This window comes from Acanthisitta chloris, unplaced genomic scaffold, assembly GCF_000695815.1.
Source record: "Acanthisitta chloris isolate BGI_N310 unplaced genomic scaffold, ASM69581v1 scaffold37020, whole genome shotgun sequence".
NCBI lineage: Eukaryota > Metazoa > Chordata > Aves > Passeriformes > Acanthisittidae > Acanthisitta > Acanthisitta chloris.
Genome location: NW_008652879.1, coordinates 2,256 through 20,084, shown reverse-complemented (window position 1 = coordinate 20,084; position 17,829 = coordinate 2,256). Strand labels below are relative to the sequence as shown.

At 40.1% G+C, this 17,829-nt stretch overlaps 1 protein-coding gene across 1 annotated transcript; it reads left to right on the top strand.

The window, feature by feature from the left end:
• Positions 1–9,162: 9,162 nt before the first annotated feature.
• On the top strand, positions 9,163–17,549 carry LOC103806016 (E3 ubiquitin-protein ligase HECW1-like; the record flags this gene model as incomplete). Its single annotated transcript, XM_009078690.1, has 4 exons — positions 9,163–9,305; positions 11,313–11,413; positions 12,633–14,003; positions 17,448–17,549. Coding segments are annotated over 4 exons (1,717 nt in total), but the record flags the coding sequence as incomplete, so codon positions are not given.
• Positions 17,550–17,829: the final 280 nt, after the last annotated feature.

Below are 17,829 nucleotides of genomic sequence, written 5' to 3'. Positions count from 1 at the left end.
ATTATTATTATTATATTGTTTCATATTAAGACAATGTGTCTGCTGTTGCACGGTTTGTGGAAAAGCTTCTCTAAGAAAATTTCTTTTGTCAGAAAGCAGTAAAGTGATACATAGTTCAGACAAGCAGTTGAGATCATTGGGGATCATAAGTAACAGAGCAAAGTAGTTTAAAAAATGGTTCACATACCTCCAGCTGGATAGGATATTCACTCTATGGTTTTGCAAATAAAGTACTTCAGGCTTCTGTGAACTTTCCCTTAGACATATTTATGGTATTTATTTCTTAACTATAGCAGCTGGAGCAAACTGTTCCCTCAGTTTTTGTTTAATTTACTGGTGAGTGGACAGAGAGGCTCAAGGAATGGCCAGTGAGATGACTATAAAACTTGGCTGATGCAACCATTCAGTATATTTAAAGTAGTAGGAAGTGTCATCTATTAAATGACACATCTAATAATCTAGCTCTGGAAGAGCAGATTGACTTAAAGTGGGAGCCCAGTACTGGGTTAAAAACTGTCTCAACTCCCTGTTTGTTTCTTTGCCTCAGCCTTCACAAACACTGTTAAATTACAGCTGAGGCAAAATAGTGTTTGAGGTAGCTGCCTTATCACTTTCAGTGGTGAATTAGTTGATGTGTATGAGCACAGGTGTTCAGTACTCTCTTGCAAGTGCCCTTAACAGATAGTTAATATGTCAGATCTGAAACACAGATTTACAGTATTTTCATCTGTGTAGCTCATGCTCTCTGCACCTCAGATAGCTTACAACCTTTTGAAAAGATTGCACTTAAATAATTTCTCACGTAACCTGTCTCTTCAGATTACCAACACAAAATCAGAAGGAAACACTCAGGAGCTTGAACACCAGCAGGAGGTATTTTGGGTAGAGAGGGCTTCTGTAGTGCAGACCATTGTCAGTGATAGCAACATTGGGTTTGGATGCTGCTTGCAGGAGCCCCAAGATGACATGAATGCAACTGACTGAGTGCTGGTCTGTAACTGCATTTCTTGCAACACAGATTTATAACTCAGGCACTGATTCTGTGACCCTGAATGCTGGACTGGTGAATGATAGACTTCCCAGCAGTTGTGGGACTGAAAGACACTTCATCAAGACAGCCAGATCATGTAATAAGGGGTTTATGTTAGCTCTCATCTTCTCTTGAGGCTTTCCGTTGGATGATGTGTTGGGTGCTGCTTGATGTAGTACAAACCTAGAGTGATACAAGCAGGGGATACCTGAGAAAAGCAAAATCTTTCCAGAACAGAGTTAAATCTTTAAAGGTGTTTCAATGTATTTGAATCAACAGTACGCATTTAAACTAAAGCAGGTTATGTTTGGTCTGAGTTTGATCTAATATTCAGAGCACTAGATGTTGACAAGTTCTACCATGGCCTCACAGAATCATTCTGTGATTTCACCAGAAGTCCAAAATTATAAAAGCCTGTTGAAACATGATGCTTATTGAGCTACTTGTTGGTTAACTTGGGTAACCTTTTCCCCACTTCTACTGGCAAATGCCAAAGAATATGCTGCAGAAACTTGGAGGCCTTCACACCTAAGCATGAAAACAATATGTAGGTGAAGTAAAATCGAGATCCTGAATTTAGTATGTTTTGCCAAAGGTGTCATCAGGACTGAGTAAAGCCTTGAGGGGGTGGTAGCTTCACTGTGTAACATTTCAGCACACATGACCAGGTGAAATGTAAAACATAGTTTAACTACACAGAAAAGCAGTAATTTTACAGATGCAGTTTTGTTAGTGTCTGTTGATAATCAAATTACAAAATCCCAAGACAACTTTCATTTCTTCGAGAGTGGGTTATGGAGTGAAAAATTGTCTAGATTGTTTTTTAAAGATGTTATTCTTCTACACATGCATTTTAATTGCAACTTCTGCATCTAGAAGACTATCAGTCTTACTAGTTCTGTATGTTAGTGCTTATGGGAGTCTTCAAATATATTCAGTCTATGCTGTGCTAATAAATTCATAGGCAATGTGTGAGAGATGAAGAAAAAATCTGACTCTTTAAGCAGTGGTTGCACTTGATTTATCCAGAAGTTCATTTAAATTTCTAATGGCTTAGGGCTGAAATTTGCCATTAATAAAGCAAGAGACATCTTGCAAAACTATCTAAGCCATCAGAGAGAATTCATGATGAACCTATTAACTAGTAACTCTGAATGTTGTCAAATACATGAAATAGATGGGAAGGACTTTTTTAGTTCCTTGTTTCCAACAGAGAGTGGTAGGGAATCTGAGGGAGAAATCCAGAAAGCTGTTTTGCTGAAGGCCCTATCCAGCTTTGAAGGAGTTCAGTGGAAAGCATTGAATCAAGCTTTGGAACATCAACATGGATTTATGTGCACCCTTTTACTGTATGAAAAAAAAAATAAATTGTGTCATGCCAGAATAAGATACTGCATTGGATCTGGCACCCTGCAGTCACTGCTGAGTTCCAGGAGTCTCTCATAGTACACATAGGCATGTACCTGGCTTTGGCAGCAGCAAAGCTCTGTGCTTGACACTACTGACTCTGCAATGCAAGACAAGTTTGCCATGTCATTGAGGATTACTGCAGTAAGTTTAAAAAATGGGAATTCTCCATGAGTTCATCCCGTTGTTTGTATAAGTAGTGTTGTATCAGACAGTAGTGATATGTAGAGGAGGTTTTTGAATGGACAGCAGAATAATACAGATGGAGAGTGATGTGTGCATTAAGAGTGTAATTGTTTCACTGGAGTATTTGAAACAAAAACCCCACTAATGAAATATTCAGCTGCAAGAATAAATCTGCCTTCATCCATCAAATGTAATTTACAGCCTTTTAAGATTTACTTCTGAATTTATCACCCCTGTGCCTGATGAGTATCACAAATAAATTTTCTTCTTAATTCTGTTGCTTATTCAAGTCCAAATCAAGGGCCTAATTCCTCCTGTCACCAATGTGTTAATTTATCTACCTTTATTATACTAACTGTCTACCAGTTGGTGTACTGACAGTTTTTAAATAACTTGTCTTGCACTTAGCTTGTCTAATTGGTGATAATGGACATTCTCTGTTCATTTCAACAACTCCCTTGATAGTGTTATTGAGTCACTGTGATCTGTCCGTATTCAGGGATGCAAACAAATTTGGTAAAAATAAAACATGGAAATGAATCATCATCAGTAGTTCGCTTTCGATGAAAACTATTCTCAAGCTCTGGAAATGGTTCAGTTATCTTATAAATAGATACAGATGTATTCTGCCAGGTCAGCGTTACAGTGGGCCTTTGTTCTTTATCATATATGTCATGCATTAAACACCCTCCAAGATCAGTTCATCTTAATAAAATTAATTATCTGTGTCTGTAAAACCATTTTGGGTCTGGAAACAAATAGGCACTGAAAAGTAGGTTACTGTCTGAAATTCCTTCAATGGTATTTACTACAGTGTTTTCAGGTCTTGCTTGAAGATGCCAGCAGTAATGTAAAATCAGTTTTACATTTAGATCATTGACATGATGTGAGTATGGGTTTATCAACTGATTCTAGGTAGCTCTGGTTCTGATTTGTGTCTCTGTGAGAATGAATCTGTAGCAGGTGGCTGTGTAAAACTGTGTAAATTAGAGGTGAATCCTAATGTCTTACTGTTGACCAGAGACAAAACTGATGATACACTGCTTAGCCCAAGGAGACTTAATATGTTGGTGTGGTTCTCTTCATCATGTCACTTTTCTTTTTCCTCTCCCTGCGTTCTCTGTACTTCTATGGAAATTATTAATTATGACTTGTTGATTTTTGGTGCCTGAGAAAATGTAAACTAAAGCTTTTCCTTTGGCTGGGTCATTTTAAGGCTATGCCTGATACAGATTCTCCAGTGTCTAATAAGATGTGCTATAATGCTGCAGCTTTTCTCTTAGCCAAGAATGAAAAGTATCTCTCTCTCCAGTCGTCCTCTCTCTTTGCATTAAATGTGTAGGAACAAAACAGTCATTGAATCTCCTGCCACTGTAACAAGTGGGACAGGCATTGACAAACGGCTAAAGAAGTGGGGAAAGTAGAGAGATGCAATGACTCTGCATCTAGAGCAAGTCTGTTTCCTCTGAGTCATCATAATTCCAGAGACATGGGATAACACCCTAAAAAGGAAATAATTGAAGAAGACACTGAGAAAATAATACCCATGCTAACTTGTTCTATAGATCATGGTAATTAATGATTCAATGGGTCCGTATGCAGCAGTATTTTTGTTCCATTCAAGACATCTGTTTCAAAGTGAATCTCCTGATTTCCCTACTAAAGACACTACTTGACAGTCTTAGAGTGCATAAACTCAATTACTCTCAGCAGAAAGGAAACCAACAGATGTGCTTCAAGAACGCACCCAGCACTTTTTAGACAACAATGAGAGTTCAGTCCAGGGCACCAGCCTGGAGTCACTTCATGGTAAAACTCTTCCAACATGTCTGGATGTGGTAATCAGGTGCACAGCAAATTGCTTTGCTCTCCAGATCCCCTCACATACTACTGGAAGTCTTCCTGATATGGACAGGGTCAAGGTATTCTAGAAATTAGGATGCATCAGTCTCCACAAGGTGTCCTTAGTGCTGCTCACAAGTGCTGTTTTGCCCCAGTATACCATGGATCTTCAATCATTCCTTGTGTTCAGACTAACATCCTTTTAGGAATACACCTGACAGACAACTATTTCTTCTAACAGTCTTGATTCATTTCTAGAGGAAATTAAAAAGATCTTCCCTACTGGAGCACTGCACTCTTTTCCTAAGCCCCTAAATCTGGGGTTTTCTGGTCTGGGATTCTTCCAGACCAGACACAAGGGCAGCTGGTTGACCATCTCATCCTTCCAGTGGAGAACCACTTCATCCTTCCTATAAAGAAGAGCCCTCTCATCCCTAGCCAGTAAGGATCAGACACTACACTGACAACATGGGGCCGGAGACTATTTCTAGGGCCAGTCACCCTGTGAGAAACAGGTCGTTCTCAATGGCATTTCCTTGGCAGTTCTGTTGAGGCATTCTGCCATCTCCTCTGTGTAGTGTGCTGTGTCATGTATCATCTCAAGTTCTGAGAGTCATTTTGCACCAGGTTGATATGACACGCAGGATAATGCACTGTGGCTAATGCAACATTGAAGGTAATTACTGGCTTGGCCTAATCAGATAATAGAGATTTAACTGCTTGTTTTTTATCTATTCATTCACTGGCTGATGTAGATCATATATAAATTTTGAGTCTACCAGTTACTTGTAAGAGTTTTGTTTCTTACATTTAATGTAATGCATTTTGCTTTAATTTTCATTAAGGATCAAGTCAAAACATGAAGTTCTAGTAATCACTTTAAAAAGTTGTTGTTAATTGCTCTTTCTAGGTGTCCTGTTGTCTGCTGTTATTCAAATAACCAACATAATCAATCCTTAGACAAAGTCTTCTCCTTGGGTGGGGCTTTAGCCTTGAAGCTCTAGCTGTTTTTGTAGATGAGTTTGCACCTGTGTTGAAGTCCATTACTTTAAGGGTTTTTTTCTATGTAAATACAAAGAAAGGCTCACACAAATTACAAACCACTTCCATGCAACCATTGTCAAGTTTGGTGGACCTCTGGACAGCTGGAGAGGCTAAAGCTTTGGAACAAGTCAGAACATCAGAATTTAAAACCAACCAGCCATTACGCTTTCACTTTGGTTTTTGACAGTGAATAAAAGCCCATTTATGTAAACTTCAGTATACCCTCTACAGTTAGTGTAGATTTTAGTTTAGTGTCTTTGGATTCCAGCAGGTTCTGTGAAGTTCTTGATCAGTCTTGCAGAGTTCATGCTAATGGTTGTGATTCAAGGAATGTAAATATTTATGGAATAAACCCCAACCAATGAACAAGGCCACAAACTGAGTGATGGCTGCAATGAAAATATACAGCACAAAGATTGCTGATTTAGATTGTGAAAGAAAATACATAGTAGCCAATGCCAGCTGCAAAAGATAGAAGCATCTGACTTCAAGGAGTGACTATCAGAAAAACAGAAGTTTTTTAAAAATAATATATTTGTGCTTATTGTACTAAAGTTCTTGTATTCTTGCTTTTGCTCTGCAACCATGAACGTTATAATTCTTTTTAATAAGAAAGCTTAACTTCTGAGTTAGTTCTGTAATCCTGAGAGCTGTAATAATAAAAGTTCCAAATAACAGAAGACTTACAGTAAAAATTGTAATAGTAACAGCAGCAACATATCAGCAGACTTGTTCTTAAAATGCAGCTCTTTTGATGATCAATGGTGAAGTTTCTGGGCATGTGTAAGAGGCCACATCAAACTTCCTTCATCCTGAAGAGTCAATTTATCTCTCTGTTGTGATCTTGTAGCCTTCTTTTCTTGCCCCTCCTTGGGATGAATTATTAATCACAACATCCCTGAGCATGAACCCAAGAGTACCTCAGAATTCGTAATTGGTGTCTTTTTTTGTTTGTTTTGGGATTTGGTGGGTGGGAGGGTTTTTTTGTTTTGTTTGGGATTTGGGGTTGTTTTTTTTAAAAAACTTAGATACAAGACTTAGGCTTTCATTTGCACAAACTGGCAATTGCTGTGTGATAATGAGCAAATATTAGGTAAGGAAAGGATTTAATTTATTCCAGCAGAAATATATTACTACTGTACATTAGTTATGTTGGATAAGACCATGAAACACAGAGTCCTTTCTATTCCAGATAGACAGGATATTAAAGGCCAAGGCTTTGAGCAGTGTGCATGCAGCTGATGTTCTGTGGCTAAGGTAGAGGGTCTGGCACTTGTCAGAAATGATGGTGAAGGAAGAGAGGGAAATTAGGATTTGGCGGTGATTTGCTTCCAAATTCAAAGAAGACGTTCCCATCTTAAATATCACAAGAACAATATGCTTTCAAAAGTGATTGCTGGCTTTTGAAAATGTGTATCTAAGCCTTTGAGTTCTCACCTGGGTGTTTCACTGGGATCCATTTTTTCAGGGGACTGGAGGCCCATTTATTCTGCAAACAAATATTCCTTTGGGCTTTCAGTGTGGATGGCATGAGACTGAGGCATCTCACCCACTAAGGACTAGATGAGAGCAAGAGCAGGAGCAAGTGCTAAGATAACGTTAAAATAAATTGTATGAAATTATCACTGTTTTACAAGATGTCTCCAAATGCATTTTAGTGAGTTCACTATTAATTTCAAACTGCAGTTGTCTCCAAATGACAAAACCTTTGAGTTTTGCCGTAGGATGCTTAAAGGCTTGTGTTTCCAAGGTGCTGCTGGTTTTATGCATCAGAACATTCTCCTAGAAGAAACATTTGAGAACTGTGATAATGATCAGGGGCTGGTCCCAGGGCAGTATCCTGTATCCCCAAATGCAACATGTTGGCAGGTGATAAAATCAGAACACAATTTGATTTTGCAAACTGTATGTAATAGCCTGGCATTTGTATGTCTTTGAGGCACAGCTGTTCAAGGAAAAAAGGACATTTACTCTGGCTGATTCCAGTACAACTCGCTCCTTGCATCTGCTCAGGTGCTTATTATTACTCTGGGTAATGTCAATGTGTTTCTTGAGCAAGGAAGTAGCTGTCAGGCTGCTTCCACCTGATCTTATGAAAATAAATGTCCGTGCAGATTCTGGTTTGCTTCGGAGTTGTACTGCAAGACAATATATTAATTCAAATCATTAGCCTATGTTTTATTTTTTACATACAGACAGTTCAGTCTTTACCTGTATGTGTGCATGCTTTACCCTACAGACACTTTTCTACAGTGTAGGTGTCAACAGCATAATAATGGAGAATTCATTAAATGGCTAATTGCTGTGTGTTACAATGACCTCATTCAATTAAAAGTTAATTTCCTTCTTCGGCTTTCATTTTAAGTGTCATAAAGTGGCAGTTACCCAAGGTTTTTAGCAGGTGAAACAGTATAGGTTAATACAACTTATTTTTTAAGGCAACTTTCAATATACATGGGGAATTAATGTTCTCTTCTTTGTTGTTTTATCTTCTTTGGTAACCTGTTGCAAAGCTGTAGAAGAAAATAGCACTTTAGCTCTTGTTTGAATTGTGTTTCTCTGATTATCTGCATTTTTTCAGGGCCTGATTAACAGAATATCCCACTCATGTTTGTTTCACCTGAAGCTGTTCAAACTAAGCATTTCTGAATTAGATCATGATTCAATAGAGCAAGCAGTTTAGGGCTTAACTCCAGGCCTTGATAACCCAGAGCATGATTCTGTTGTGAAGATTTGTTTTGGCAGTGGGAAAGCTAGAAAATCCTTTCATCTATCTCAATATTCACTTACTACAGTTGTCTTCCAGTTCAATACTGACCTTGCAGTTAGGTGAACAGTGATTTGACAGTTTTTCTACTATTGTGCACCACAGCACAGATGCTCTTTTTTGATTGATGATGTTCTAATAGTAGCAGATCTGTTTGGAAAAATGATTGTGACCTGTGTCTCCAGCTCCAAGCCTGTACTGAATTTAGCCAGTCTAGGAGAAATCAAGGCCAAGTGATCTAAAGGAGTAGCTTTTCATGTTGGTTTTTTTTTTAATCAAGCTTTGATTTCCTTATGGGGAGATCCCAACATCTCCAAGTGCCCTAATGATCCCATGCTTGGAAGCTGTATATCTGGACTTTCTTGCTTCTACAATCTAAGATATCACTCTCCATGGTCCTACCCTAGTTTTACATGCATCCAGTCTCTAAAAGCTTATTGAAACAGACAAACAAATAAACATAGATATTCTTATAACCATAGCAGCTGAGACAGCAGCCACACATTTCAATGCACTCGGTGACAAGAGCAGCTTTAGATGGTGCCATTCCTATTTTTTCCAGTATCATTTGTTACAGTAGCCTGTGCCATGACTTACTTTCTAGTTTAGGTCTTTGTGGGGCCATGCTGTGAACCAGGTTAGGAGATTGATCCAGATAAACAGTATTTTCAGAGTTTTTCCTTTTTGAGTTGGGGCAGAGAAGAACAAGCAAAAGAGATTTCAAAACAGCGTGTCTAAAAAGTGTGTCGGAAAACAGTGGTCATGTATCCTTCACCTCACTAGATCCTCACTTCTCAGTTGCTGAGTTGTGCCTCTCAGCTGAAGTACTGCATGTTGTTGTGGCCCAGCCACCAGCTAAATGTTCTGTGCTCTTCCTTTATTGCAGCAATTCAGCTTTGTCTCCCTGCCCACGGACGTCCTAGAAATAGAAGTTAAAGACAAATTTGCCAAGAGCCGACCAATCATCAAACGTTTTCTGGGAAAACTCTCAATGCCGGTTCAACGCCTCTTGGAAAGACATGCCATAGGGTAAATTTTGCTACTTTCATTATGCTACTTTCCATTGTTTAACGAGCGTGTTGCTGTTTCTAAGTCCCTGGTGATATGTCATTATTGTGATATAATGATGTTGAAGGGGAGTTACTAAACTGACAGTTGTCTGATAAATGGTGTTGATCTTAATTAGAATTTATAGTACTACGGGCCAGACAAAGAATTCCCTCTATAACTCAACTCATGGCATTTTGGAAAATGAAAGCTGGCATTTAGGAAAGAAGGCTTTTTTGTGTATCGTGGCTGTGAATCTGGAGAGTGCAATATTTTCAATTTGAATATTCTGTTAATTTTATCAACAGGCTGTTTACATGTTTCAGGGAATTACCTATGGGCTAAAATCATTCCAGATCTGTTCCTTCTCCCTTTAATTTCTGGACAGTGGAAACATCATAAAAAAATAAATTAGGCTTGTTGTAACTAAAGCTTTCTGACCCTACCCTGCTGCCAAGGAACAGCCTTGAGCTCACAAGCCCTGCCCTGCTTCCCCATTGCATGAAAGTCCTGGGAAAGTGTATGCTGCCAAAATAACACAAACCAGTTGGAGGAAGATGGATAGTGTTCAGACAAAGCCAAAAGGTTGGCTCTAAACCTTTAATGTTCAGACCTTGAAGAGCAAGGGGAAAAAAACAGAGTCATCTCTGAAGGAAAGCATACGCAATGCAGTTTCCAAGAAGGCATTTCTGAAAATTTGATCTCAGTTTAGCAGAACTGCAGGAAGATGAACTTGTTGGAAGTGTTTTTGAACAGCTAGTTCAGAAACTGACTGTGATATTGACAGCTGAATCTACCAGAAGGGACTAAGCTATCTCCCTGTTTCTCAAGTAGGGAAGATAGCATAGCTATTTAGAAACCAGATGGAAATGAACAGCTTGGTGAAGGTAACTGGTATCATAGGCTTTCCTCTGTATGAGAAGGTTTCTCACCATCTCCTGGTTATAACTTCCTATTTTACTTGTTGTAAACACTGTCTATCTAAGGATATACTTTGCCAACAGTAGTGCCTCCAGCTTGCACTAGATCTTAGTTTTAATATCCTAGCGGCATTTAAATCTCAGGCAAGCTCCATGAGAACTATTCACACAAGTTCAGAGAGGTGATGCAGAAATCTTGAAATTGTCTCATTTACATGAGCTTCTGATGCATGTGAAACTATCCTAGCAAATATATCTGGCCCAACTGGAAGTGAACTATGTTTCTTCAAAAGATGTATGAATATTAGTATTTAGTGAACCCGTGACACTGAAAAAATGCTTTGCAAAGATTGATTCAGCCTCATTGTGGGCATCTGGGAAGTTAATCTCTTCTGTAGTTTCATTCTGTTCTGAGGGGTGGATGAAGTATGGCAAAGGGAGGGACCTGCACAAGGACAGAATGGAGTCATTGATCAACCTTGTCAGGAAGGTGTTCTCCTGATATTTCAGCTTCATAGAGGTAAGAGGGGTGGAAAGAGATTAAGAGCAGTCACTCAGCCAGTTTGAAGAGAAAAGCTGGTAAGCGGGGGACTGGCCTGCACAGGATTTTGTAAACAAGAACAGGAAAGCTGAATTTTACACAGATGGTGAAGGGAAGAAAACACAGAAATGCAAGGGTCTACATAAGGGTAGATATGGTCAGATCTGCAGGGAAGTGAAGTGTTGTCACAATAGCTGAAGTGAGAGTTGTTTGCTTCCCATGTTGATACTTTCATACCCATACTGCAGAAGTTTCATTCCCACCGTTCTCTCTCTATATATACATACATGCTTGTGTATCCTGGAAGCCTGTCTTACTCACTTACTCAGCTGTTCCATTGTAATTGAAGACATTGTCCTCTCCTTCTCTGCCATTCGTTCTCTTGTATGCAAGTCAACATGCCCTCATGGCTGGGATGAATAGCCTTTAAAAACCATTATGTATTTTTGTAGGACACAGCAGGTTTATCTATGCACAGTACACTTGGGTAGGTTATAGTCTATTGTGACAATATTTGTTTTCTTTCAGGGACAGGGTTGTAAGCTACACTCTGGGTCGCAGGCTTCCTACAGATCATGTCAGTGGCCAGCTGCAGTTCCGATTTGAGATAACTTCTTCCATCCATCCAGGTAATTCTCAGGTTTAAGCCATCATTTTCTATTATTCTTTTTTTTTTTTTTTGGCTTGCATTCTTTCTCTTCAGAAATCTGAATTCATTCCTGGCTGCTCTGGGACTTTAGGTACAGTCATGAGCAAAGAAAAGGGCATAAAATCCCCTGTCACAGGATGCATCGTGAGTCATAATTTCTTCCATGTTTCCCCTTAGCTTAGAGCTACTAGTGTCTCATATTTCCCTGTTCTTGGCTGCTTCAAATACTCTGCCACGTTACTGGGAGAGAAGAGGGTCGAAAACTAAACTCTAATTTGCTTCTCTATCACTGTCCTAGGGAAGTGCTATATGGGCTGTTATTTGTAGAGTCATCTGCACTTGAGCACTTCTTAAGTAAAAATGTATAATGTAATAGTAGAGATGATTAGAAACTTTCTCAATTTGATTATTTTTAATGAAAAAAGTAAAAAGTAAAACAAAAAATAATTCACAGTGAATTCCCTCCCTTTTGATTCGGTCTTGGTTCACCTTCTCTTGTAGTTATGAGGAAGTAACTGTCATGACAGCATAAGGTTAAACCTTGGATCTCATCTCAATAGCAGGTTTCTGCCTTGTGTTCTCTCTGTCCTCTCTGGTACACTTTGTCAAGCCAACAGCAGCTGTGTTAGTGGCTGGAAATCATGATTTTCCCCTTGCTGGAAAACTCTGATTCCTATCTTTTGACCATTTTCGTGGTGTGAAAGAGTCCAGGTTGATTGGCATCTGGGAGGAGGTGGTACAGATGAGGAACACATCAAAGGATATTTTGGGGAACGTTTTCACTTTTCAGGGGTGTGAAAAACAGTTTTTTACTTCTCTGTTGTGGAGTTTTGCCAGCTTCAGTGTGACAACAAGCATGTCATTAAAACCTCAGGGAAGACTTCCCTGCCATTCCCAAGGTATTCCTTCCAATGCTGGTTTGGCTCAAAGAGGGGTTTCAAGAAGGAGTTACTTTCAGGTTATGCTGCAAGGAGGCACGGTGCTGCATACTGATTACCACCATGAGTAAGCCCATGATTAAATCCACTGTACAGAGACTGTGTAGCAAAAAAAATATTCAGCACTTGATAGTTGTTCAGTTGCCCACTCATTTCACACTGTAATTTATGCTTTTAATTTTCTCAGATTGCTGTGGGTGCTCGGTTCAGTCAACACTTCGTCTTAAAGAAGTAAATAATTTCTTTTCCTGTCTTATACAGATGATGAAGAGGTTTCCATTAGTGCAGATCCTGAGCCAGCTGACCTCCAGGAAAGGCCTGTGAACAACCCCACAGAGGAAAGCCTCGGTGAGCCTCCATGCATCAACACAGTGACCTCAGAAAGTACAGCTCCAGAACAGCTAAATGGATACAGTGTGAACAGTGTTGATAGCCCAGGGGCTGTCAGACCACGTGGGGAAGTCAACCAGAACAGCTTAAATGAAGAGCTAGCAGGAGATGGGGAGGTTGATGCAGTGCCAGTTCCTGAGCCCTTGGAATCCATCCCAGGAGAAGTGCTGCCTTCTTTGAGTGCTACGGACCTCACAAAGCAGCCGGCTCTGATGGCTTGTATGTCTCCTCCTGAGACTGAAGTTAGGGAAAATAACAAAGTCAATTCTGGTATTCAGGGAGATGGTGGAGTCTTGACCAGCATAGAAACATTAGATATTGATGAGGTGAGTGCAGATGTACATGTTGGCAAGGACCTAGAGAAGAGTCAGGAAGAAGAAGAAGGGGCTTCAGCCCAGGAGGAAGAAGACAACAAGCTACAACTGAGGACCACAGCAAAGAGGAAAAACAGGCCGTGCTCCCTGCCTGTGTCTGAACTTGAGACAGTCATAGCTTCAGCTTGCGGTGAGCCAGAGACGCCTCGCACACACTACATACGAATCCACAACCTGCTCCACAGCCTTCCCTCGGCACAGATGAGCAGCGATGGGGAAGAAGAGCAAGATGGTGGCAATGGTGGGGAGAATGATGAGGAGTCTACAGTCAAGGAGGTGTTGGATAAGGAGGTGGTCAGCGAGAGTGAGACCGTGGCGGCAGATCCTCCTCCAGAAAATGAGGCTGAAGAGAACTTCAGCCAGAGCACGATGCCTCCTGGCACCTTGGATGAGCAACTCTCGGACTTAAATGATGGGCTCTTGGATGGGGAGCCCCCCAGGACAGGAAGTGAGAGCGAGTCGAGCTCCAGGCCCAATGGTGACAATGAATGTGAGGCGTGTGATACCTCTTGCTACAGCCCCTCTTGCTACAGCACTTCATGCTACAGTACCTCCTGCTACAGCACTTCTTGCTACAGCACCTCCTGTTATGACAGTAACAATCGCTTCTCCAGCCATACCCGCTTCTCCTCCGTCGACAGTGCAAAGATTTCTGAGAGCACGGTCTTTTCCTCACAGGATGATGATGAGGAGGAGAACAGTGCTTTTGAGTCAGTGCCAGATTCAGTGCAGAGCCCTGAGCTGGACAGGGAGCAAGTGGATGGCTCCTCCCAGTGGCCAGATGAACTAGTAGCTCATGGTGGGAATCCACAAAGAGCCACAGAGAGTCTAGACACCCCAGTGGCAGGTCCAAGCAGCAGAAGAGAAGGTTAGATCCTGAGAATCGATGTGCTGAGCAACTGTGATTATCTGGATGTCTCAGAAGACATCAGATAATTAAGGTTTCAGATAGCTCACGGTTTGCTTCTTACAAATCTGGGGGCTGTGAACTGAGCCAGGTATCAGGGACGGTTGGATAATTGAGCCTGTCTTTAAAAATCCCAGCAAAACCAAATAAATCAGGTGGGGATCTGTATATTCAGTTTCCCAGAGATATGCATCCATCATTATAAAATCAAGATTAGCTGCTGTAGTTATGTGGCAGATCAGCATTATCACATTCACCAACTCATTCCTTTTTTCCCAGGATTGTTCCATTTCATATATCTGATGAGCTGCCATGTCTCTGATAGTCAGTGAGAGGACCATCTTGTGCTTGACAAAGAACAGATATGCTGATTTGCACCAGCTAACGATCTGGGCCAGTTTCTGTGTATGTTTGTTAGCTATGCATAGTCCTAAGCTTGGAGAAATGCAAATATTTGGCTGTTACACACCCTATTTTTTTTAGTCCAATTCCCCAAGTATCAAACAAATCTACCTCAGACATCACAGATCATAGGGCAACTAAAAAGATTTCTATTTTTTCTTAGATGCTTTGGAAATTTAACTATATTGAATAAAATTCTCATCTCCTTATCCTTCCTGAGGGATAAAATAGATTTTAAAAAGTAATTTTAGATACTGTTTTTCCCAATTACTCCAAGCAGTTGTAATAAATTTCTCCCTTTGGTTACTCATGTTGTATGCAGTTACATGAAGGGGGAATTTGATCTTTTCTTCAGTTAGGATATTGTTTTTCTCCAGCTGAAGTACTAAAGGTCTCAACTGCAGCTAAGAAGCATGGGGCAAGGTCAAAAAGTAGTCTTTGTATTCCCAAATTCTGAGTCATCTGTCTCCCATTATAAGTGGCACCAAATTAAAATGGCAGCAAAAGGATAACCTATTTGGGGTTCACTGCTAAACCCCAACTAAAGCATCCTTCTACCTTTTCCTTCTCCATTCCAAATTTTTTTACCCCCACCTTCCACTGCTGCAGACCTTACCCTAGGTGAAAAAAGGTGTAAGGGTGGCCTTACATGCCGACCTGCGTAAAGACTTTGTAGACAGCTGGGACTAGGGAATTTTTCACTTCATAGGGCAGAATAGAGTCCAAAGAATTAAATTTTCAGAAGTACACAGGTATAGAAACCAAGTTTCCTTCCTTGCAAGCGAGGGTCATACATGTGCAAGTATGGCTAAGGGGCCAGGAGCGCATGTGTGTGTGAGACCATACAGGTTTGATGGTTATTTTGGACTGTGTGTGCTTTTGATAGGTGATGTGGTGGGAAAGGCCATCTTCTGCATATGGATTCAGTACAGCACCAAGACTTGAGCCCATATAAAGGGCATTGAAGTGTTCACAGTGGCTTTGCTTTCATTAGCTGGGCATATGTCTGAAGGGCAGCCTGGCTCTTAGCACTCTTTTGGTGTCATCAGGGGTGTTTCAGTAAATGTACACATTGCTTCATGACTTGGCAGCTGTTACAAACACAGTAGATGTGGTCACGTCCATCCACTCCAGGTGACTGCTACTACCGCTGGCGTAACTATCTTGACTAGGGGAGAGTCAATTACGGTGAGGTAAGTAAAGAAACATAGATGGATGATCTGGTAGTCAGCTCTACAACACCAGTAGTAACAGCACAGTTTTTAAGGCTATGAGAGATGGACTTTTAGGATGGAGTAATAAAATTACATAACTCCGCTGCCTGTTCAAAACATGCAGCAGATACAACTGTGAGATATGCCTATACACAAGTGGTTTAATGAAGACATTTAGCAGGACATATGGTATCATCTGAGCACCTAGAAGAGGGAGTATTTTTGTCTAAGCAACTTTTCTCACTTCTGGATGGTGTGAGATTTTTTTACAGTTTTATACAAAATTGGCTTCTGCCTTCTAACTGTTGGTTATTTGAAAAGCCCAACATATTTTCTATTTTTGGTAAATTTTTTTTACATTTGATATCTATATGTTTGGATTTTTTTACAAAATGTTCATTCTTAGGCTGTTGAGATTCTGACATTATAGACAGTTAAACCAGCTAGCACACAGTGTGTTTTAGCATTTCCAATATCAGCAAAATCATTCAGCTAAATATATTTTTTTCCCTAATGCATGTAAATATTTTATTTATGCAATTATGCAATTCAAATTGTGTCTGTAGTAACAAGCATACCTGGAGCTGGAGGTTATAGTGAAAAGCTGTTCCCACACAATATGAAACATGTCCATTAGGAGGATAAATAGTCCTGGTTTCTAAGATTTTAAGGACAGGCCAAGCCGGAATCTCTGTTCTGGATCCTGTGAAGTTTCAGTATGCAGGTTCCTATTCTCACAGTTAAGTCTAACATAAGGAATGTTTTTTCCATCCCTACTATAACTTCTTAGTTTCTTAAAGGATTCTACAAACATTGACTGGATCTTAAGTTCCTTGTTCCTTTCAACAGAACGTGAGTTTGGACATTTACTGAGGTTTCATTTTTTTATACTTAGATATGGTAAGGGGGTTGGAACTAGTTGATCTTTAAGGTTCCTTTCAACCTAAACCATTCTATGATTCTATATATGGACATATATACAATGTTAGTATATAAAACCTTCCTCTGCACTGTCTACTGTGTGACTCTCTTTCTTCTTCTTTCCCTCTTCTCTATCTTAGGTCTTCGTTTTTTATCTCAGATCCTGACTATTTCTCACTATCTTTTGTCCTCCTCTTCTACCACCTGTCTCCTACCTGTCAGCTGTCCTTCTCTAATTCTCCCTCCTTCCACCCAGTATGAACTCTGAATTTTGAAAAATACCTATATAAGAGGGTGTTTTTCTGCTTTGCAGGGACTGCAAAATCCTGCCATTCCTGTCCACATATCATTTGGAAAAGATCAGTGGACCAGCCACTGATCTTTTGGAAAAGCAGAGAATGATCCAAGGCAGTTTTTAACTTCCTAGCCACTGATCTTTTGGAAAAGCAGAGAAAGATCCAAGGCAGTTTTTAACCTCATTTTCTGCTGATGGGTGAAATAAAAGTTGGAACTAGGATTTTGCAGGTTCCTGCCAGTTTCTGCAGAAGCTTGAGTTTGTTTGTACTTGAACAGTGTTTCTCACAGGTCAAGCCTGATTCTTCTCTCACTTGCACTTGTGTGTCTATGAGTCCAAAATCCGGGCCTCAATAGTTTAGCCTTGACTCAGAGACTTTACTGTGTTATTTTAATACTTCTTTGCCATATGAGTTGTTATTAAAATAGTGCCTGAAAATCAGAATAACCAGAGATGCTAGTGCACTGGATTAACCTATTTTTAAAACAATCACTTGTTTTACAGTAGCACATTTTTTGAACCACATTGTGAAAAAGTGAATGACTGTCAATGTCTTGAATGTCTTGTCCATAGGTGATTGCCCTTTACTCCATAATTCTCAGCCAGTCAGCCAGCTTCCTTCTCTGAGGCCTGACCATCATCACTACCCAACTATCGATGAGCCTCTTCCGCCAAGTAAGCTTTAGTTTTTTAATTTTTTTGCATTTTTTCAGCTTTTCCTGTTAACTCAAACAGTATAGAGGTCAGTATGTCTTTCTAAAGAACCCCATCTGTTCTGTATATACATCCTCCAGAACCCAAGCAATATGCCCTTTTGTTTCCCTTATTTGATCCTGACTTCAAGTGTTGTCGTGTTATTTTGGATGAGCTCCATAACCTCCCTCCGCTTTGGTCCCTCTTCTTTCTTACCTACCATGAAATAAAAATAATAATAGTTCCTCATTTCCAGTCAGTG